The sequence below is a fragment of the Apus apus genome, chromosome 3 (assembly GCF_020740795.1).
Source record: "Apus apus isolate bApuApu2 chromosome 3, bApuApu2.pri.cur, whole genome shotgun sequence".
Classification (NCBI taxonomy): domain Eukaryota; kingdom Metazoa; phylum Chordata; class Aves; order Apodiformes; family Apodidae; genus Apus; species Apus apus.
This window is the reverse complement of record NC_067284.1, coordinates 72,664,731-72,687,997: the sequence shown is the minus strand read 5'-3', so window position 1 is coordinate 72,687,997 and position 23,267 is coordinate 72,664,731. Positions and strand designations below refer to the sequence as shown.

The window sequence follows — 23,267 nt, the reverse complement described above, 5'->3', positions numbered from 1 at the left end:
ATAATGCATTCTCTTTGGATAATGCAAACAGGATCGCAACTAATAATTTTAAAAGACCACCCGTAATAGGAACTTCCTGAAAAAGGAAAGAAAGAAAGAAAGAAAGAAAGAAAGAAAGAAAGAAAGAAAGAAAGAAAGAAAGAAAGAAAGAAAGAAAGAAAGAAAGAAAGAAAGAAAGAAAGAAAGAAAGAAAGAAAGAAAGAAAGAAAGAAAGAAAGAAAGAAAGAAAGAAAGAAAGAAAGAAAGAAAGAAAGAAAGAAAGAAAGAAAGAAAGAAAGAAAGAAAGAAAGAAAGAAGCATTTAAGTTTGAGATTAAAAAATAAAAAGTGAGCTTTATTTTCATTATAAATTAATTGATTTCTCTCTGTGTATCAGAGAGAAGCATGATTGTATTTATTTTTCTAATTTCAATTATTGTAGGCTTTAAACAACAAGCTGTGGAGTGCTCTGTTCCTGAAATGGCCAACGCTTTTCAGCATAATGAAGAACACAACATATGAAACACTTCTTATTCACAGTCATCAGCACCCTGAAAACAATTGGATTGCATCTCAAAAATTATGTGAAAGGTGGCAAGGAGAGGGTAAAACTTTTATCCTTTTTGGTTCAAGATCAAAAACTCAGGCCACAAGAGTTGAACTGACAGACACAGCAAGCTGGTAAAGCACAATGATGCAGTTGGTGTTTCACAACTAACAAGAATTAGAAAGAAATCTCATGTTGTAGGAGAGAAAGAGCATCAGTGGCATCTATTTCTGACATTTATCAGATGACAAAATGTTGAACTCCTAGTTCATATTTGCCCCAGTGGTTTCATATTGCATTTCTACAACTATTCCTGGGCTAAAACATGTTCAGGGAATATAACATGCCATAACCTCAGCCCAGTGCAGTATTTTATTCTAAGGAAAAATATATTAATAATTAAAAAATATTCTCTGGAATTAGGAACAAAAGAGCAGCAGTAACAATTTGCACAAACTTAGACTTTGTGATTCAGTAAGGACACCAGCAGAGATTTGAAGCTTCCCATTCAGTCCTTTGTGGTCTTGCTAACCTGGCATTTCAAAGCAAACTTCATTTGTACTGATGTTATTTCCCTATGTCTTTAGTTCCATAGGAGAGAACTCTAGTTCCATAGGAGAGAGAAGGTCTTTTTTTAAATTTTCCCTTACTTTCACCTTGAGGCTTCACAAGACTCCTTTGAAGTTTATAACCTAGGGTTTCTATGGAACAACATTTTATATAATTCAAAGGAGAGCTTTAAGGAAAGATCACAACTACTTGTTAAATTAACAGACATCTATCCTTACAGGGAAAAAGAAGGAAAAGGAAAAATAATTAAAAACCTCAGCATTTTTCATTAACAGATTATCATATTTTCAAGCTTTGTAAGAGTTCTACTTAAGCTGCCAAATAATTTTATTTGTAGTCTGTCTATCTTTCTGACCATCAGTAATTTGACAAAGGCAGTAACTTGCAAGCAAAACTTGTGGGTAGAACAAAAAAAAAAGATGTAATTCTTCACTGTATCATGATAAAATCTGGGAACTTCTTTTTCATAGTTTAGATTTCTTTGTTCAAATATAACACAGTAAATTCAGTTTGCCAAGACACAATGTTCTCTGTTCCCTCTGCTGCCTGTTACTTGAATAATGTAATTCAGCATTTGCTTCAAGAATATTTTCAAAAAGAACCCATAAACTCCTATGTCCTCTAACCTCTCCAAGCAGTAGCTTCCACATTTCCTCAAAGAACGTAAACAACTTTAAAAACAACATACTACTAATGGATAAAACATTACTTTTCTCTGGACAAGGTCAGTAAATAAACCTCTTTTCTGTCAATGCTATCTGCAAAATGATGTTAGCTGTGTAATCACATAATGGTTAACAATTTTAATGAAGTCTGTATTGCACATCAAATCCTGAACTTGGTGATATTTTAGGTTCTAGGGAGCTGCCTATGGCTTCTTAGACCCAAATGATCAGTCTAAATACAGTTAAAAAGCAGAGTGAAACAATACTCAGATATTGGGTTACACATGTGGCTGAGATTACATGTTAGCCTAAGGGATATTTGAACCACTTCGAGTGTTTTATATAATAATACCACATTGAACTGCACTGTGGAAAGCAGTTAATCTCCTCGGGCATATCACCCAGCAACAATTCTTTCCTAACTTTTCCCACAGATTCATGGCAAATTTCCAAAAGTTCAGAGGTTTTGTGAGTTTAAGCCTCTTTAAATTCAGATTCCTATCTAAAACTCCCTCGTTCCTGATCCAGAAATCTCATTAGAAATGATCTTCCTGATTCTTGTTATGCTAGAAAAACTCTGCAAGCTTCCTTTCCTGTGCTGCTTCAATACAGCAGCTGCCATTGCTCTTCAACACTGCAAGGATGAGGGGGATGCTTCTAGATACAATGCACAAAGCGAACATGTGCCACAAGACTGTATGAATGAGACCTCAGCAACACGACCACCAAGTTTCTCACACCTGAATGGAAGCAAAGAGGACTGTCCAGGAGTTAAATACATGACAGGGCTATAGGGAATTCTAAACCTCTGAAGACAGCCCTTTTCCTGCTTATGCCTTATTTCAGTTTTACTCTTTGATTCTCTAAAAAAACAAGAAGGGAGATTCCATGGATGTTCACAGAACCTAATTAACTTCTCTTTTAGAACTTGTGCTCCTACTGGATGGGGCCATAAATGAATCCACAGGTTATACTCATCAATATATCTAACACAGCTATCCTTCATTTCTGAAAGAGTTTTCTATATATTCTTTAAGAAATGGTCAGTTAAATGTGTTAAAAAGTGGCTGAATTAAGTTTAAAATAACCTTTACTCCTACTTCAGAAATTCAACAAAAGAACATTGCAGACCAAAAATCTGAAAGAGGATGGCATCACTCTTTGGCATGCTTCTTAATTAAGTCTAATGCATTATGCATTATGCCCTTTTGGCTCTGGCATAACACTGCCAGCTGTGGTTCACTGCTTATGTTCCTGATGGGAAAGCACAAGATACTGTAACACTCACCTCTTTCTTTCAGTACCTTAGCTCTCAGTGATGGAAAATGTTACTTGAGAACTGCTCGATCAAATTTATTATGTATTGTTTACCTATATTACAGCATCTATTTACAGCTAACGTGTGCATAACAATACATTATGGAAACACATATCTAAACACCTGTAGAGAATTCTGCTTTTTTCTATCTTAGAAACCTCAATATTTTTCCACAGAATCACAGAATTGTCAGAGTTGGAAGGGACCTCTAGAGAGGATCTAGTCCAACTCCCCTGCTAAAGCAGCAACACATCACACAAGACTGTACCCAGGTGGGTTTTGAATATCTCCAGAGAAAGGGACTTCAAAACCTCCCTGGGCAGCCTGTTCTGGTGCTTTGTCACCTTAGTAAAGAAGTTTTTCTTCATATTTAAACAGAACTTCCTATGTTCCAACTTGTGCCCATTGCCCCTGGTCCTGTCACTGGGAACTACTGAAAAGAGCCTGGCTCCATCCTCCTTGCACCCACCCTTTAGATACTTGTAGGCATTAATAAGGTCTCCTCTTGTTTTGTTGCTACATCCAGGTGATCAGACCCATTATTTCACTGCTGTAGAAGATGATGGAGAAGCAGTGCAGCTACATCAGTCTGGAGATTTTTAATGGCACGGAATCTACTTTCAGAAATATAATTAAAAAGAAGTGGTATAAATATTTATACTCCACTCTAGGGTTGTCTGTTTGCAGATACGGTATTAAGAGGATTTATCCACTCCAGGGTGGAGAACAGAACACAATGTCCCCCAACATTTACATTTCTAAACAGTTACATGCAAACCCACGATCTTTGGCTCAGGAAATGCCCAAGTCATCAACCTCTTGATACTGGGATAGTATTCTAGAAAAAGATAATTGTAAGCTTTATCCTGTACCTACAGTCTTCCCAGGCATCTGCTTTGGCACTGCTAGAGACAGAATACTGGGCCAAACAAGCTGTTGGCTGTTCTTATATTAGTATGTCTTATCCTGTCCTAATGAGATCAGAGCCTGGATTTGCCTTTTCTTTGGACCTTTATATAAATTAGCTTTCAAAAGACGATGAAAGGAATCTAGCATGAAGTTAACAATTCACATTTCAAGAGAAAAATTACATGAGTACACACAATCAATGGAAACTGACAAACACATGCAAAATCCTTAGTCTACATGTAACGTTCTCTATTTAACATGTTTTCATGACCCTTCCTGAAAATTAATCTCTTTATAAATATCCACTGATCTGCATAAGCACTACACACTGCTTTGTTTTGTTCCATATGATAAACATGAGCTACCTGAGCCAGGCTTTTTCAATACTTATTGAAAGTCATTATTCATACACCTTTCCTCACTGCCTGGATTTCTGTAGTTCTATAAATGCAACAGTGACCTTTAAAAGCATTAATTTTATCTCCTTTATTTTCCTTACTTTCCTGTTTCCAGAACATGATTAATTTTTGGCAAAGCATACACTTCACACAGCTGAAAACCCTGGCAATTCAAAAGTATAAATTAGTTAGACAACAGGAAACACTGTCCAAAATTCTGCCATCATTTAAGGCATCCAAACCCTCTAAAATGAGTAAAGCAGCACAGAAGAAAACAATGTGTCTTATCTTCAGGGCTTAGTTTTTTCTGCAATTCAGGAAGCACTTTTAAGGGGCAGAATTTTGCATGACTACTTTAATACTGTTTCTGAAGACAGATACCACCATAGCTTTTTTGAGAAACCACTTACAGGTTAGAGTATTTGAATTTACTTACCTTGTGTGATTCTGTGAAGCTTCTTGGAAAAACCTATTTATAGAAGCTTACAAAATGGATCCTTTTCATCCTTCTATTGGCTGAATGGAAAGTTATGTACCTAAAAGGACAATTTTCCCTCCTGTGCATTTGGCAAGGTAAACATGCTCTGAAAGAAAGAATGATAACTGGGCCTTGCTTGGATGGATGAAGAATAAAATTGGGTGGCCTGTCTAGGTCACAACTTAAAAAATTAGTCGATGGAAATATGCAAACTTACTACTAGCTTGTATTATTCCATACACAAGTAAAGTAGTAAAGTTTTAAGTTAACCTTCATAGTGCCTTCCATTAACATTCAGTTCCCTTACAATATGCTACCCTTAAGAGATTTTTTTTTCCCCGGAGGAGCTATTACTATTATTTAAATGATTTAAAGTAGCATCATTGGATGATCATACCATACTATTCCATAAAAACTTCATTAATCCTTAGAGGACCTAGTGGTCTCGTCGCAACAAAGCTAACCTGACACACAGAGAGTCACTGTGCATGAGAAAGAGATTTACAGCTATTAAATACACTGTGTGATGCAGGAAAAGATAGATTAGTATACCCAATGTGATGTAGTAATTTAGAACACTATTTTAGTCTAGTTTTATAACATAATAGACATAATAGACATTTCAGTCTCATTTACAGGTGACTATGCATATTTTTAGACAGGGAAAGTGGAGAATGGAAAATGTTTCACGGTAGCTCACAGCCATTTGCTGTAGGATGAAATAGCAGAGTCCAAAACCTAATGTTCACTGCCATGAACTCCCAGCTGCTAAACACTCCTTACATTCTTATGAACTACTGTATTAATAAGCACAGCTAGGACTTGGAAGGAGTCTTTATTATTCAGGTTTCCTTGGTTCTAAACAATTTACTTCTAATGACTGATCAGTTTAGCAGAAAATAATAGAAAGTACTAATGATGAGATACAGTTTACCTAGACACCTTTTATAGGTCTACATTTACTGTTTCTTACTGTTAGTGGAAATGGTATATATTCTTTATACAGCACTTCAGCCCTGGCATAGGGGCACTGTTCACTCATGGGCCCACAAATGACACACCACTTGCTCTCCTCCTCGGAGACACTTTTCTTAACTGCTGAGTTGACATTATGGATTGCCTTCCTTGTCATCTTTTTTACAGAGATTAACAATGCACTGAACACTTCTCAGCTTACAGAATGGCCTTAGGCTCACCTTGTGAGGGAACACAAAGAAGCTCTCTACATGCTTCCCCACACACAACCATGAGACTATAGGCAGGGCATTACTGGTCTTAGCCCACAGTAATTACGCAAGAGTAAACCCTGCTGCCACCAAAATGTGCATCTGTTTCTGCTAAGAGTGCTCACCCACAAGGGAGAGAAAATGGCATGAAGTGGATTCGCTTAAATCTACTCACACCCCCGTTAACAGTGTAAAAATAATCTGGTGGTGTGGCTTTGAAAAGAAGGAATAAAATGTAATATAAGTTATACCCTACTCAATTTTGGCCCACCTCATACATAGTGACATGTTGTGCTTAAACTAAAATTACTCTGTGTACATGCTAAAAATAGTAATGAAAATTTTACCAAACATTTTGTAAATGGCACTTCTTTCCCATGGTGAAATTCTCTTGTGTACAATTATCTTTTACTAAGCTCACTGTTGTTAAAAAAAAAAAAAAAAAAAAAAATTGTGTTAGAATGCCCCAATGTATTCCAAAGAGAGTAATTTCCTGCATTTAGAAAAGAAGCTCTAGAAGAATCAAATTTTATATGCAGTTTCCTTTTTCCTGACGCTTCCTTTGGGGTGCACTAGCTGTTTACTTGTAAGAGCAACACCTAACAAACACAGTATTAAATATTGTCCCACAGTCACTTGGGTAAAAAAACAGGCTTTCTTTTAAAATAGTTAACTAGTATAAATGAGGCATTCTGATAGCTACCCATCTGAGCATCACATTTCCACTTATATTAAAGATAGATTTTTACAAATTCATTTTTATATTGAACCCATTAGAGGAAAACTGTGAATGGTGCTTTACAGCTATAAAACATAGGAGCACTAGGACAAAGGGCCAGTGGTTCAGGCAGGTCATGTACTCAGGTCTCTTCTGTACAAAAGGAGATCCTACACCAGGTTTGAGGATGGAAGCGAGGCCTGCGTACAGAGGATGGACAGAATGGAGGGTCACACCACATGTCTGCAGGGTGACAGATCCTGCTACAAACCCATCAGACATATTTCTTCCAAGGCCTGCTGTCACAAGGCAGATTACCCTTCTCTTTCCCAAGCCTCCCAAGATGAAACTAAACTGAAAGTAACAACTCAGCCTTAACCTGTAGGATTTCATATAAAGCAGCATTGTTCAGTTACCCTGCTGGATGCGGAACAGTATTCCATTCCCACAGAAGTTGTGACATTAAGAATGCCAGATGAAGAACTAACCAGCATGATGTTAACAAAGCCATAGTGCGAAGCTTATACAGAGATTTTGTGGAGCCAGTATGTGACGGGTGTACTCCAGTTCCCTTTGAAGTCTGCTACCCCCTTTGCCCTGTTTGGATGACAATATTCCTGTCTCTGGTAAAGAATGGTGTACAAGACAGACAGACTTGCCAGGAAAGTTACTGGCAAAGCATCTGGTAAATACTCTGAAAATTCCTCCTCTCAAACATGCCTCAACTGGAGAAACACATTTTTCCCAGGAGGAAAGGTGTGCAATATGCAGTTCCAGCTACTCTGGATATGAAAACAGTACCTAAAAGACCCTTAGCTCCACCTGTTATCCTAAAAAACTCCTGTCTGCACACAATCACATCAGGATTAAAATATTGAAGTTGAATTTTACGCTTGGCTACACTAAAATGTTTCTGACACAGTGAACTACTGGCATAGTTAACTGTAAGACCCTAATATGCTGACATAAGGACCAAAGTAAATAAAATCAACACAAACTCCAGCTTGCCCTCACCTATTTAATGATGGCAGTCGCAGTGAATTCTGGCCACAGATGCTGACTCGGGACTATTCCTGGGGTTGTCGAGGTCTCAGTTGGTTACAGCAAAGCAATCCATGGAGCTGCAGCTGCAGCACTCACTTGTATACATGCAAACTAGGAACAAGTGCTAGCTTTGAGAGGGTGTGAAAGAGTCCTGTTCAGTTTGGGTGCTACATCACAAAATAAAAGTCTTTCCAGTCTGAAAGAGAAGCATTTAGACTCTTCTGATTGATGCTGGAGGAATAATTTCTCCTATGGGCCCCTGATGAGCCTAGCTGCACTGATAGCCTGACTTGAAGTTTAACACTAAAAGGACTAAAGTGAACAATGACTCTTCAGTGAGCTAACCAGGCTTTAATAATCCTTCAAGAGCAGCTAGCAATAACTGAGCAGCATAATAGCAAGTTTCCCAAAAGTGGGTCATCATGCTGGAACAGGGGCTTGTGTGTGTAAGAGACAATGATTACAGTATCTAATCATTAGCTTCACCGTTCCAACTATTCTCAACCATGGTGTCTACTTTTAGACAAGACAATGATCATGGTCAATATATTCATACTGTGTAGGAGTCAAAAGGAAATCTAAATTTAACATACATAATACATAGATTTCTGAAAAACTTAATTCTGCCAACATTTCATGTACTTACATGACTTACTGACTGTATGATATATGAAACATCACTGGATAAAACTCTAACTTCTAGTGCTTCAGGAAACATTCTGAAGAATAAGTCAATATCAGTTCATTTTAATTTCTTATGATAGGAACTGTCTGTAGAAACCAACTGGGAATTTACAAATAGCTACTATTGCACACATTCTGTGTATATACATATATAAAATACAGTTAAATAAAATATTAAAATAATGCTTGAATATAAATATGCATGAATGTAGACCAAAAGGTACCATAATATAAACAGTATGAACAATATTGCTCTATGCCTACCTTGCATTTTATTCTACCTTTTTTACCACAATTAACACTTGCCATTAAGAAATCTTTGTCAATGATTTTATATTTACATTTTATTAAAATATTTTAGCACTGAAGTAGCTAAAAATACAGGGGCTAATTGTCTCACACGTGTACAAATTTACTGAAGCGGGAATAATAATGAGCAAAATTGGGCTCTAAAAAGTTCTAATTTGACACTAATCAGTAATAAAAGGCAATGCAAACTTGTGTTAAACTGATTACATCCTTATAGCAATATCTGCATAATGGCTTTAGCTGCTTAGCAACAGAAGTACAAGAATACCAGATAAAATGGATTATAAGCTCTGATTAGTAGACCCAAATAAATGTTACAGCAGCCAGTCAAGTTAATTTGCATTGTATACCAGAAATGAGGTCCTGAGCTAGCACTGCAGAAGACATTTACCACTTTGTACAAATGCATGTAAGAGAAATAAGACTTGCCTTTACATTACCAAAGACAGCTTTGGTGACATACTACGGTGATTCTCCTGAAACTAATTTACAAAATATGACTAAAAGATATCGTAAGCATATGACTCTCTTTCCTTTTTCTGTTTTGCATTTTCTTATATAAATAAAATAAGTCACTTGAAGAATGGAATTCTGTTTTACACCTTTTGCAATGTTCCACTTCTCCATACACTGTAATAATACTGTGGTAGTGGACTTCCAAACCCTCCTTGGAATTTCAATACAAGCCATGAGTAGAAGAATTTCAAAGAATAGCCAAAATCACAAAGGAACCTCATGACACTGAAGCGGAAATGAAGTCTCCTAAATCTCAGCTTTATAAAACACCAGTGTTACCCAGAACACGTTAGATACAGTGCAAGCAAGCAGAAAGGGACAGTATCTGAACTGCAGTGCTCACAACCTAGGATAAATCCAGTAGGAAGCCACTAGGCAGAACACAACAATTGAGGGGTCAACATAGTTGTAGTAGGGACTCTACGGCCTGTTCCTAGATGTTCTTCAGTTCTGCCGTCATCATGTGGCCAACCTCTACCTTAAAACAGCACAGGAAAGAAGTGAATTGCCTTGCAGGCCAGCTCAGGAGCTATGCTACAGATAGGCTTCTGTTAACGTGTAGAAAATTGTAAAGAAAAAAAATATTTCTATGGGTGGGATTAGTCTATCTACCTGTAGTAACTGACTTCTTCTATCCTATTTGTTTTCTCTAATATAAACAGCTATAATGCTGACTAAGGGTCCTTTACAAGTTATGAAACTCTATCACTCAAAAAGAACATTTCTCTGTACTAACAGTACTCTCTATTATGTCTATACACAAAGCAATTTTGTTGAGTATAGTACTCTGAAAAGAGGAGAGCACTATTCCAAATTGATCTAATTTCACCAGGTTTGATAAAAAAAGCAAATGGTAGATGTTAAAAGCAGTAGCACTCTAGTCTTCACTGTCTTAATTTAAAAAAACACAACCAAACAACAAACCCAGCATTTTCTTTCAAAAGTATTTCTTAGGATAATTCATTATAAATTATAGAGTGTGCACATATACGTGTATGCATCTCACAGGGTAGAGGTCGAGAAAACGTTAAGTACTATGAAGAAGGCTGACAGGGGTATAGCAGGAATAATGTGAAGCCAGTCACACCTTTACTTTGCAGAATCTCAACTTTCCATTAATAAAAGACATTAATTTTCACAGTTCTGAAACTTCCAACTGTGAACTAAGTATCAAAAATATAAGAATGTCTTCAGAGAAAATAGCTCTAGAAATATTTAGACTCCCTTTGCCAACCACCTGACATGCACTATCAACAAAGCCTAGTGTTGATACTGTTCCAAGGTCAATCTCTAAAGCGTGGTATGAGGTTTAAGAGGACACCAGAGAGGGGAATCAGGCAGACCAACACTATTGTCAGGTAAGATACTTCTTACTGAAAACACAAGGAACTAACAGATGGAAGAGGAGAAAGAGAGGACGGAAGGAAGAGTGAAATAAGAATTTAATAGTAGTAGTTCTGAAAAAAACCCAAACATTTTCTCAATAAAAGACAGGACAAAGTCCTAAAAACATCAAAGATGATAAGCAAAGGTCAGTTATTACAAAAATGCTGTACCCTGTATGCTACGCCTTCGGCAAGTTTCGCTATGGGAGTGCCAAACACAGAATGCAGTCTTCTTCATTTATATCTCAGCTGACAAACCAGATGCAAACAGAACTCAAACCTCTGAATACAGTGATAGATGCATTGACCATCTTCTGGCAAAATAAGGAGGGAAATGCTGCCACAGAAAAGGAGTGTTGAAAAGTACTATACAACTGTGACATGGTTTTATAAGAGATGCTACATTAAAATATCTGAGCTCCTTCAATAATAAAAACATACATCAGCTGAGGTCCTGCCCATAGATTTTACATTCTTTCAAATTTCTAGGACTGGTTGGATGAGTTCATACTCCAAAACACTGCAGAACATCACATACCATCTTTGCACACTTTATCCCAAGCTTTGGAACCGAACTCAGCTCTCTCCCTGAAGTGCAATATTTGGATATATATAATTTTAATATAGAATGCTGATTTTTTTTGGTGAGGCTTATTTTTTGATGGGCTTAAAACAAACTGGTTTGATCAAAGCCAGCTTTTGGATTAAGTAGGAACATGAAAAATACCAGTCTCCAGAAAATTCCTTTAAAATAAGGAAGTTAGGTGCAACTGCTGAAAGTAAATTCAGATATATAGGGCTAAAACCACATAGCCATTATTTGGCATGATTTCTGGATTCCAAGATAATTTAAAATATGATCCCTTATTTGTTGTGATAATAGTAGTATTATTTAGTAAATTATAGTGATGAAAAGGCTGCTCCATGTAAAAAAAAAAAAATAATACTGAAGCATACTTACTGTAGAAAGCATATTAGACAATTTTCCTGCAGTGTCTTTTACTTTATTACTGAAGGAAAACAGTGCAATATATAAAGTCAAACTCATACATTCACATTTTTGTGGAAAAGGAACAAAGCAAATAATTTCATTACATAAAGTCAACCTCTGAGTACTTTTACAATGAATATTGAGTCAATCTTCCCATTAAGTCAGGGTTTATACGACAAATATGCTCTGCTTGAAATGTAAAATTTAATTCCAACATGATCACTTTAGGGACCAGTTCCGCAAAGTACAGCTGCCATGGCATACAATTGGAGCATAAGTGACTATACACTACTGTTAAACACATTTTAAGCTCTGTTGTACAATAGCCTTTGTGTCAGTAAAGCTATTTTAACCACAGATCATGTTTGTTTGAGCAAGTTTTTCTACCTTTTTTCCCCCCAACTGAACCTGAGCAAATAATTCAGTGACTAATTTACTTAGTATATTTTCATTTGTTGTCATTCATAAAAAAATTATGGGTTTTTTTGTTTCTTTATAAAGAGTTCTTCTTCTAAAAAAAACCAAACAAAAACTCTTCAATTTTTCAACTTTGGGCTTTTCATTTGATTGGGTATCACTAGGTGTAGTTTTGGTTGTCTGGTAAGTCCCACTAGCCTGTGGCTTGTAACTATAATTACTTAACTATCAGCTCCTGTGACTTAAGCGAAGGCAGAAATTACAGTTTCTTTGTTGACAAGAGATGTGGGAAGACAGAAGACGGTGAGATGAATTTCTGTATATCTTACTTTGATGAACGGCTTTGGAGAGCAGGGAGGAATGCAAAAAGAATGAGAAAAAAGAAGGGGAGAACAGATGTGAAATCACACAGAATCGCAGAATCATCATGGTTGGAAATAACTTCTAAGATCACAGAGATCACAGAAAAAAACCACCATGCCCACTAGAGCATGTCTTGAAGTGCCACATTTACATGTTTTTTTTAATACCTCCAGTATGATGGTGGTGACTCAACCACCTCCCTGGGCAGCTCATTGGAGTGCCTGATACCTTTTTAATAAAGAAATTCTTCCTAATATCCAGTCTAAACCTATCCTGGTGCAACGTCAGGACACTTCCTCTAGTCCTGTCATTATTTACTTGGGAGAAGAGGCCAACATCCATCTCCTTTCAGGTAGTTGTAGAGAGCAATAAAGTCTCCCCTCAGCATCCTCTTCTCCAAACTAAACAATTCCAGTTCCCTTAACCTTTCCTCATAGGACTTGTTCTTTAGGCCCTTCACCAGCTTGGTTGCTCTTCTCTGGACATGCTCCAGCACCTCAATGTCCTTCTTGTAGTGAGGGGCCCAGAAATGCACACAGTACTCGAGGTGCAGACTCGTCAGAGCCAAGTACAGGGGGACAATCCCTTCCTGCTCCTGCTGGCCAGACTATTCCTGATGCAGGCCAGGATGCTGTTGGCCTTCTTGGCCACCTGGCTCATGTTCATCTGGCTGTCAACCAGCACTCCCAGGGTCCTTTTTTTTTCTGGGCAGCTCTCCAGCCACTCTGCCCCAACCTGTAGACTTGCCTGGGGTTGTTGTGACTGAACTGCAGGACCCAGCACTTGGCCTTGTTGAATCTCATACAATTGGCCTTGGCCATTGATTCAGCCTGTCCAGGTGCCTCTGCAGAGCCTTCCTACCCTCAGGCAGATCAACCTTCCAATCCAATTTGGTGTTGTCTACAAACTTACTGAGGAAGTACTCAAGCCCCTCATCTGGATAACTGATAAAGATATTGAATAAGACTGGTCCCCTGGTCCCAAATCTGAGCCCTGGAGGACACCACTGGTGACTGGCCACCAGCTGGATTTAACTGTTCATTAGAACTTTCTGGACCCTGCTATCTAGCCAATTTTTTACCCAACTCAAAGTGCACCTGACTATGCCATGTGCCACCAACTTCTCAGGGAGAATGCGGTAGAAGATGGTGACAAAGGCTTTACTGAAGTCCTTATAGACAACGTCCACAGCCTTTCCCTCATCTGTCAGGCAGGTCACCCAGTCATACAAATGGAAAGAAATCTCCAGGAAACCAGAAGAGAAGCTTCTGTAATAATTAATTTAATGTAAAGCTGATCTTTACTGATGTTCTGCCACATTATTCACATCAGGCTGCTGATACATTTATTTACACTTCAGGGAGTATTGTTTGCCTTAGTCCCAAAGGTCCTGCTCTGTTCACAGAGTTTATCCCTCATTCCAGTACAACCTTTTTGTCACATTTTAAATCTGAACCAATATGTTCATTTCTAGTTATAGATCTTAAAATAGAAACATAGATTTTAGTTGGAATGGACCTTAACGATCATCTACTTCCAGCCCCTCTGGCAGGGGTGGGGCAAGGACACCTCCCACTAGACCAGGTTGCTCCAAGCCCCATCCAACCTGGCCTTGAACACTTCCAGGAAGGGAGCCTCCACAACTTCCCAGGGCAACCTGGGGCAGTGTCTCACCATCTTTACAGTAAATAATTTCTTCCTAATAGCTAATCTAAATCTACCTGCTTTCAGTTCAAAACTGTTACCCCTCACCCTATCGAACACAGAATAAACTTAATCCTACAGGCCACTTTCCTACTGTTTTCCCACTGTCCTGTTTACCCTTCCTGACAACTTTGCTACAAGATCTTTTAGTCACTGCTTTTCTTTAATTCTCCACACATAATTATTGCAATTTCTCATTTATGCCCCCATACTTTTGGTTATAATATGTGAATATGTAGGTATTTACACATGCATACATATACACTCATATAAACAATTAGTAATTATTAATTTTGTTAAAAATACTAATGCATTTACTAATTTAATCTGTCAAAATTTTCCATTAGATTGACTCAAATACTCAAATGTAGTGTCTTACTGAAAGAAAAAAAACCCCAAACATATACATATATACTAACATCTAAACTTACTTCCTACAAGTAAAAAACTTGTCCTATTTAAATGAGTGTCATATTTTATTCACTAGGCAAAAGTTCTAACTGTAGTGCTTTGAAATAAAAAACATTTTATTGAGCACTTTAAAAATAAAGGATGGTTCTGTAAATACAACTGTATGAGATTGCTATTCTACCTGAAATACAGATTCACCTCGTGGGGTTTTTTTTTGTCCATAAAGCTTCCTGGACAATGAGGTAAAAACTGTCAGCTCAGCTGAACAACAACAGAGAAATAAGAGGCTAAAAATGAAACCCAGAAATATTCTGTGAACACAACTGGTTTCAAGCATTTAGAGTGACCGGATTCAGAAATCCTAGAGTCAGCTACAACATCCAAATTTTCACTTACGCTTAAGCAGCAAATCCAAAGCACGTGCTATGAAGAGGAATTCTGTATGAAAAATCACCAACAAAGAACACGCCATGGGAACAGGCTCTCATTATCAGCTCCCTTTGCCTTTCCTTCTCCCTGGTTCTCAGGACATGGGTGGCATTAGCATTATTTGATAAGCAGTATATCTATTTTCTTTCTATTTTGATCATTTTGTATATACTGCATAGTGCAAGAAAACTGAAAAGACGAGTGTTCTGCCATAATCTAATTTCTGAAAAGATAATTTTAGAATTGTTACTCTGAATACTGGATGTTAAAAACACTTAATTCAACAAATGATACACCCTATTCATGTACAGAAGAAACCCAGAAAATGACTCCTCAGTAGTTCTTTTGTGGTTTATGCATGTGGTGTTTTTTTTATTTTTTAACTCTTTTACTGCCATCTCCTGGTACTTGCAAGGTAACAGTATACACACTACTTAACAGCAGTCAGTACTCCTGTCCAAGACTACTGAAATGCCAAAAACTTCTCAGAAACATTTTCAAAATATTGCTGCACTTTTTACATCGTTGTATTTTATTCTGGAAATAGTGAATATTGTTCTTTGGGCACAAACTGGTAAAAGGTTCATGTGACTTACCTTTGTCTGGAAGCAGCAGTAAAGTTGTGTTAGGTATGGATGTTTCCGTGCTAATGCCAGAATTCTCTTTTCTGTCATTGTACAGTCTACATCATCATCTTGAAGTATGACATCTTTCTTCAAGACTTTCACTGCGTATACTTCATCTTTTCCTTTTAGCTCAGCTAACATTACCTAAACCAAACAGAAATTCTGTTCACATATAAACAACAGATCCCATAAATGCAGAGCAGGGCTGCATATGAATTTGACTTAATTGGAAATACAAAGACACTTACATATTGGCCTGAATTGAGTTGCATGTTTATAAAATTAAAAGTAATGTAATTTTAGAAAAATATACCTCTGGTATTCTTCAAATTTTAAACAGATCGTATCTATTTTGTTTGTTAATTAAAAATGCAGAAGATAAAATTTTTATCCCCTCATTTAAATATATTAATGAGTGCCTATTAGTGGGATTTCTAAAACTAAAAAAGGAAGTTGATACAGAACAGAAATCTATATCCCACTTTTAACTCCCACTTTCAGTAGTGAGATTTGTGTATGATGAACTTCGTATACAATCCCATATACTGTTCTGGCCACTTTAAGGTTGTTGAATTTAAATACGACTATTGTTTAGGGTTCAAGTCCTATACACAGTTTAAGGTCAGTTCTGGCTTAGAGCCAGGGTAATCTTCAGAGAAAGGATTAGAAAACAGGGAAACAAAAGAACTGCTTCAGCCTGTTCCCCTGCATCTGGAGTTCCTGTATATCAAGGAAGGAAGAGTGTACTTGTGAAACAGATTCACATTTCAGTCCTCCTCTTTGATTCCACGGTGGGTAGTACTATGAAAAGAAAATCTGTAAGCCCTGTAAACAGAAGAATGACCCTTCCAGCCTCATCAGTTCCTTACTCTGGGGAGATATTTGGTGAATTACATCTTTGCTGCCTAGATGGTATTTTGGGCAGCTGTCTAAGTCTCTTGCATTTGTCGTATCTGAGTGGAAATGCTAGAGTTCAGCTTCCTCCAGCACTGAACACATCCAATGAGGAAAAACAAGCACAAAAACTGTTACGTGAAATAAGTAAACTTGAACTGGCTGTTATCAAGAAAGGGAATGAACTCAGAACTCGACAGCATTATTCCTGGGCTCATTTTTCCTGCTTGACCACAGCTAATTATCTTATTGAACAGTATCTGTGTTACTGGATATGACTCCATTACCAGTATCCTGAAATAGAGAAACACTGACATTTTGTTTCAAAAAGCTTGACCCTAGCTAACAAAGCTAAAGCACAGAAAACATCAGCTGATCAGGAGGCTAATATTCCTGATCTGTGGGGTAAAAGCTGCTTTTACTCAAGGGACAGAGAGGAAACCCCTAGGGTGGAAGCACTTCCTGAATGTCACGGTGAATACTTGCAGTAAGTAAAAAAACCCCTGCACACCATTACATAATTAAATAATTAAAAAAAAAAAAAAAAGGAAGAAAAAAAAAAGAAATTAAAGAGCTACCCACCTTGCCAAAGCTGCCTTTCCCTAATACTTTGATGAAATTGAACTCTTCAAGGCCTATTCGCTTGGTCTGGGCCTGTTTGACCTCCCCATTTTCACCGTTCTCCCCAGATTGAAGCTGGTTGTCTGTTGATGTTGTAGCTGTTGCTCTGTGTTCCTCTCCCCGATTGTCAAACGATAATGCTTTCCTAATGTTGTTTTCCAGCTCTTTGATTTCTATGGAAACATGAGAAATAAACTGTTCATTTTAACCAACCATCAGCGTAACAGCCTGTGTTAGTTTGTAGCAGTTTTGAGAAGGCACATTCAGCATCCTCCAATGCTGTGTAGAGCAGTCTGGGGTTAACAATACGTACTTAGCAAACTGCTTCTCCACCTTACAGTAATCAGCCCAAACCTTGTTCTAACAGGAAGTGTGGCCTTTTAAAAAGAACCTAAGTAAATGACACATCCAAAACTTGAAAGATTAGTCAGAATAGTAGCCAAATAGTTGTTTTAGTGATTTTGGGTGTTCCTGTACCACTGAGAAGTACTTTGTTTTAAATACCTCTATCTTCCTGCAGCACTTACTCATCTTCCTGCTTAAGCGTTTTAGAGTTGTAACTTCAGAAGTTCAAAGGACAGTTGGGCATCCCAGTCCTTGAAGTCAACATGAGTGGAGTACCTTACTCAGCTCCAGATGTTATCAGATGCCTGCCAATAAAGTATTTGACTACTTCATAGTACTGGTCCAAGCAGCAATTGTGTAATCTGACAAATGGTTCAAAATATTTTTCTCAGCATTAAACACTGAGACCTAGTGACTAACAGGACCTTGGGGTCAAGTTCCGGCATAATATTTCTGCCTGCTGGCCCTGGAAGCAACAACTTTACTGAACAGCTAGGAAACTGAATTTTAAGAGAGAAGTAGAATTTTCTGTTCTTATTTGAAGCAAAACATCAGGCATCTTAAAAATATTATTTAATAAAAGTACTGGAAGTGTCTTCCTTAAAAATAAGGTGAAAAAAATTCTCAACTGTAAACACTTTTGAAAGAATTTCACACAGAAGTATCAGTCTTCCCATGGTTTCTTCATTCATCAGTTTATATACTTGATGATACATAAGGTACCTCTCAGACCTGATTTTTAAAAACAGCAATCAGATTAGATTCAAAAAGTGCTGATGACATCCATGTTCTGTCAATCAGGCTGTTCAGCTAAGTGAAATCAGGTCATATCAGTGAAGATTAAAATATTTGTCTCCAAATCTATGCATGAAAAAAATCACTGAAAGGAAAGATGGTTTTATGAAAATGTCTAGAGACCACACAGACACACTAAGCATGGACAGACACCTAACTAGACAGAAGCTTTTATTATTGCAAATGATCAACATGAAATTGAAAGGAGGCAATTTTATCTCAAAAAATTATTATCAGGGGCTCTTCATATAAATAAAGGCTCTCTCAGGTCCTGTGGTACTATCTAAAATGTTCATACTCTTACAATATAGTATATAAACTCCTCATGTAAACATATTAGGTTAGGCAAGGACTCATCTAATAAACTTAATATTTTAAGAGTACTGTTTCATAATTCTCCCTTAAAATCCACTTAATTTCACAGATTTAAACAATATGAAAAGTAGGCCTTGAAAAAAGTTTTTGCAGTTGCTAACTTTAAACTGCTTCACTTTCAGGTGATAACTACCTTGCTGATTTGATTCTACAGAGGCTATGGATGACAGCTTTTTTAATCCTCATGTAGAAGGAAAATATGTGACAACACATATCAGCTAGGAAATAAAAAGAGATGTTTGACCTTGATCGCATGGAGAAGTTGGTGCTGACTTTGACCTATCTTCTTCTGATGATGCACTTCCAGGAACTGGTTGTTGTGTCTCTGCACCTGCAATGAGCTAAAAAAAAATTCCAAAAGGGGTACTCAGTTATGAGATCCTCCTATGCCAGGAGGAAATTGAATTTAACTACATCAATTGACAAGTACAAGTATGAAGAAAAGTGAAGGTGTTTTGCACCCATAGATTCTTACTGGCAGGACCACAATGATACAGTACATAGCATCACATCAAATGGAGACCATCATATAAACAGAGAAAGAACTAACAACTTAAAGCAAAATCGATTCCTAAGATGAAATAAATGTAATAAGCATACCCAGTGAGTGGGAAAGTTTTGAATAGCTACCATGAGTCTGTGTAGAAATCTATCTGGTAAATATCTTTAACTACAACCAGTATCAGCAAGCATTGTAAACTAATGTAGTAACAACATGACAGCACATTTTTCCAGGAGTCACCAATCAGTTAATTTATTCCTGAGTTTTCCACGTTTCTGTAACATCTTAAAACAGTGTACATGGGATCCAAGTGTGAAACAATCAGGCATATGACCAGAAAAAAATGTCAATGCTTTAAGAAATTACAGTAAAAAATGCATATTTCTGTAAGTGAGAGCAATGTATCTATTGAAACAATAATGCAAATAGAGATAGAAGGTGTGGCTAAACACTGATCCAGGATACATATTATCAATCTGGAACAACTCCATCAGTTTTGGATCTACTTGGGGTGACCTATGCTTTTTATTTCTAGAACAGTCTAGTTCTTCCTTTAATAGTGACGATAACTCTGGAATCGTCATCTGGCAAACATCTCCTCTTCATGAAAATCAGCACATTGCTCATTTATCAGCATTTACAATGCTATGGAGTAGTGCTGTATCTCAATCAATCAATTATCCAATGCCAATTCTGAGCCAACAAGGCATGTATGTTTTTATGAACTGTAGTGTCAGACACTGTCTCTCTCTCTCAAGTCTTCTCCCTCAAAATGGAAGAGGGGAAATCCTTCCAGGTTCTATATGGACACCAGGTTTGCAAAATTGTAGCAGGTCAAAATAACTTTCATATAAAAATTCAGAATAGATGATTTGCACTTATAAATCAAAAGCCAAAGTCTTAGCTCTGTACTGACTTAAAAAAAACAATCTCGTGCAAGTTAAGTGACATTGAACCCCAACTAATAAAGTTACAATACAGTCATACTTATCTCACATATCTTATCTTACTATGTTACACTATGTAGTAAAATTACCTTTTTCCTCCTCTGTCCACTATTAGTGATCTTATCTGGAGTGACTCCAAGATCTGCAAGAACTTTAGCTATGCCTCTAGCATCCACTCCACAGTTTGGCGCCACATTTGTTTCACAGCGTCGATGTACATTCATCTTGCAAACTGCAATGACACATAGAGTAATTGAGTAAATTAAATACTACCTTGGCACGCATTTGTCTTCCTTAAATCAGACCTTATTCGACCTACCAATAACTTCAAATAAATACAATTTCAGTAGAAAAACACTTAGCTGCATTTGCAGTGACACTTCAATGCTGATGTAAAATTAACCTGGTTATCATTGTTTTGCTATGATAATGAGGAAAAGGGTTCTTGCACAGTATTGAGAATAAACACAGGACCAAACAAGAATATCCAATGATCCTGTAAATCTTAAATATGTCCTTCAGAGCTTGGATTTTAGCCATCTGCTTCTGCTCTCATACTGAGAGCACAACATTAGCTTCTCATGTATTATTGCTTCTTACTCTATTTTACTCTAGTAAAATAACTTCTAATGGAGGCAGGCATAAAACCAACAGTGTTTTAAGTTTTATTAAAATTCTTTGGCACTGTTAGACACTCTCTTTCTCTAGATGGCAATCCATTTATTAAGTTCTTTCTCTGAAATACCATCTTCTGAAACTAGCACACTACTAAGAGGAAAAAAAGATTACGTTGCTTCCAGTTCATGGGGTAGGGGGAAGTTCATAGCTCCATTAAAAATAGCATTGTGTGAATTTGTTAGGAGCAGATGACATATTTTATCTTAGACTTCACTGCCCTCTTGTGGAGCAAGGCTCAAAGCAAAATTGCAAGCGTAATTAAATACAAGATTAACATTCAATTGCTCAAAGTCCTAACTTCATTATTTTTTAGAGAAAAAAACCAAAAAGAATCAAACGGATGTATTTATAAAGCTGCATTTCAGCACAGTGTTTCTCAGTGGTGCTTTCACTAAAGAAACAAACCACATCTACCTCTGAGACTATACATAGGCAGCAGTAACCACATGCTGCAGAAAACAGGGGCCTTTCTGAAGTATGTTTCACCTCATAAGTGCAGCAAAAAGAAATTGCTACATTAGGGTACTTCTAGCGCACATACATTTGGTGACAAAAGCTCAGTGGCAAGTAAAATGTTTGAGCTAGGGGTCTGCAAACGTGGACACTGAGGAATGGAACTGCTTGAAATAAGCCAAGCAGCAAAATTTTACACAGTCCAACTTCAAATATGTTAATAAAGTTCTAATGCTTATAATTCCATTAGGCACTACTTCCTAATAATCTGACAGTCTGCATGACATAATTCACATCCACCCACTAACTGAAGTATTTTATTCACTATTTCTAAAACATTACTGTTTCTACTGTTTTCTCCCCCATTTAAAATACATAAATCTGCTTGAAACAAGGAGATATGGAAACAACTATTTCTGTTAGTCAGCTAAAATGACACGAATGCACCTGCCTGCAGTAACTTTACATACAGCTACTATACAGAGTACACAATTGTTAAGCTGCAGAACATAATGAATCCTTTATTTTCTGGAATACAGGGGGCTAGGCAGACCATCACAAAGGATGATTTAGATAGATCTCAGACTACCTAATCTTCTGGACATAGAAACACAGGACTGACTCTGCCCAGCTTAGCCAGCACAGAATAGTAATTTTTGAGGATGGCATTCAAGAAAAAAAAGCTGGAGTAATGATGTTTAAAAAGTTTGACAAACATCACTACAAAATAGAAAACACAAAAGGCATATAAGCTGAAGGGATGTAAATTATCATGCTCCTTATTTTCTGACAGCTTCTAATTGCGTGGCATTAAACCTACAACCTACAGAGCAGTGAGTGCAAAATGTGTTTCTGTGCCTCTGTCCTCTGCATCTGTTATTGACTGGTGTTGCAGACAGGGTAAAAGACCATTTTCTGCCCATGATGGCAATCCCTACCACAGTCTGCTATTTACTGTTGTTTTCCACACATGCTGGAAAAGATGTAATCTAACTTCAAGTTTTTCCAAGTCTACAAGTTACTCAAAAGGAAAAAGCTCAAGCGATAATCCTTACCTTTGCATTGTAAACCTTGTCTCAATAGACCCCAGAGCAATGAACCACAGTGGTCACAGAAGGTGGGCACTTTGTAATTGTGAATGCTGAACTTGTGAGGCATGTTGACACTGAAACGCTGGGATCCCACTTGCTGAAAAATGAGAACACAGCATATTTAATTCTAATTAATTTATTTACAATCAGTGTACACTAAGGCCCTGTTACATTTTGCAATCTGAGATCTTTGCATTAGATATACTTCAGCTTCAGAGTTCTTTATTTGGGGGAAAGAGGGGAAAGGGATGCTGTTGTCCACAAGATAAAGACTGAAGTCTACTTCCTAGTATTTCTGGTAACAACAAATACATAGCTATCAGGAAAGATCTCTTAATGTGGAAGGCAAGGAAGTCACTCCCAATTGTTTTAGGAGCAGGAGGCAAAACTAATACAGGACTAAGAAGGAGAAATATATCACAATCCCTTTACCTTTTCATATCTCCCTCTTATTTGGATTATGAAAATGACAATGATAAATAATGGTGTTCAGGGATTCCAAGGTATGATTAGTTGCTAATAAAAGGATGTAATTGATAAGCTTTTATAGTGGCCACTGCATAGCAGGAGATTTACACTTCTATGTTTTTCCTTCCCTTTCCTATTACCACTGGCTTCTTTCCAGCGATCTAGTACCCCTTTTAAACAATGAGAGCATTATATCAGCAAAACATACAAGCCTCCACCAGTCTGGAGCCTGGGAATATAAATCTGGGCAAGATTTTGTATCTTCCTGTGAGTACTAGGCAAAAACAGCACTAGCCAAACATAGTCCTTTATCACAATCCTATGCATGTGATCAAGTTTCAGATGCAAAATACTGGTTGCAAACCAGATATTAAAGAATGCTTCCAGTACGAAAAAATGGTAGTGAATTGCA

General features: G+C 37.2%; 1 protein-coding gene across 3 annotated transcripts in view; it reads right to left on the bottom strand.

Annotated features, from left to right (window-relative positions):
• PRKCE (protein kinase C epsilon) overlaps nucleotides 1–23,267 on the bottom strand; it is a 300,604-nt gene that overhangs the window by 85,284 nt on the left and 192,053 nt on the right. For all 3 annotated transcript variants that reach the window (XM_051613079.1, XM_051613081.1, XM_051613082.1), the window contains exons 6-10: nucleotides 22,352–22,484; nucleotides 20,255–20,397; nucleotides 18,961–19,057; nucleotides 17,163–17,374; nucleotides 15,657–15,830 (exon numbers count right to left, since the gene is read on the bottom strand). In XM_051613079.1, coding sequence (XP_051469039.1) covers nucleotides 15,657–15,830; nucleotides 17,163–17,374; nucleotides 18,961–19,057; nucleotides 20,255–20,397; nucleotides 22,352–22,484 — 759 coding nt within the window. The remainder of the gene's footprint in view (nucleotides 1–15,656; nucleotides 15,831–17,162; nucleotides 17,375–18,960; nucleotides 19,058–20,254; nucleotides 20,398–22,351; nucleotides 22,485–23,267) is intronic.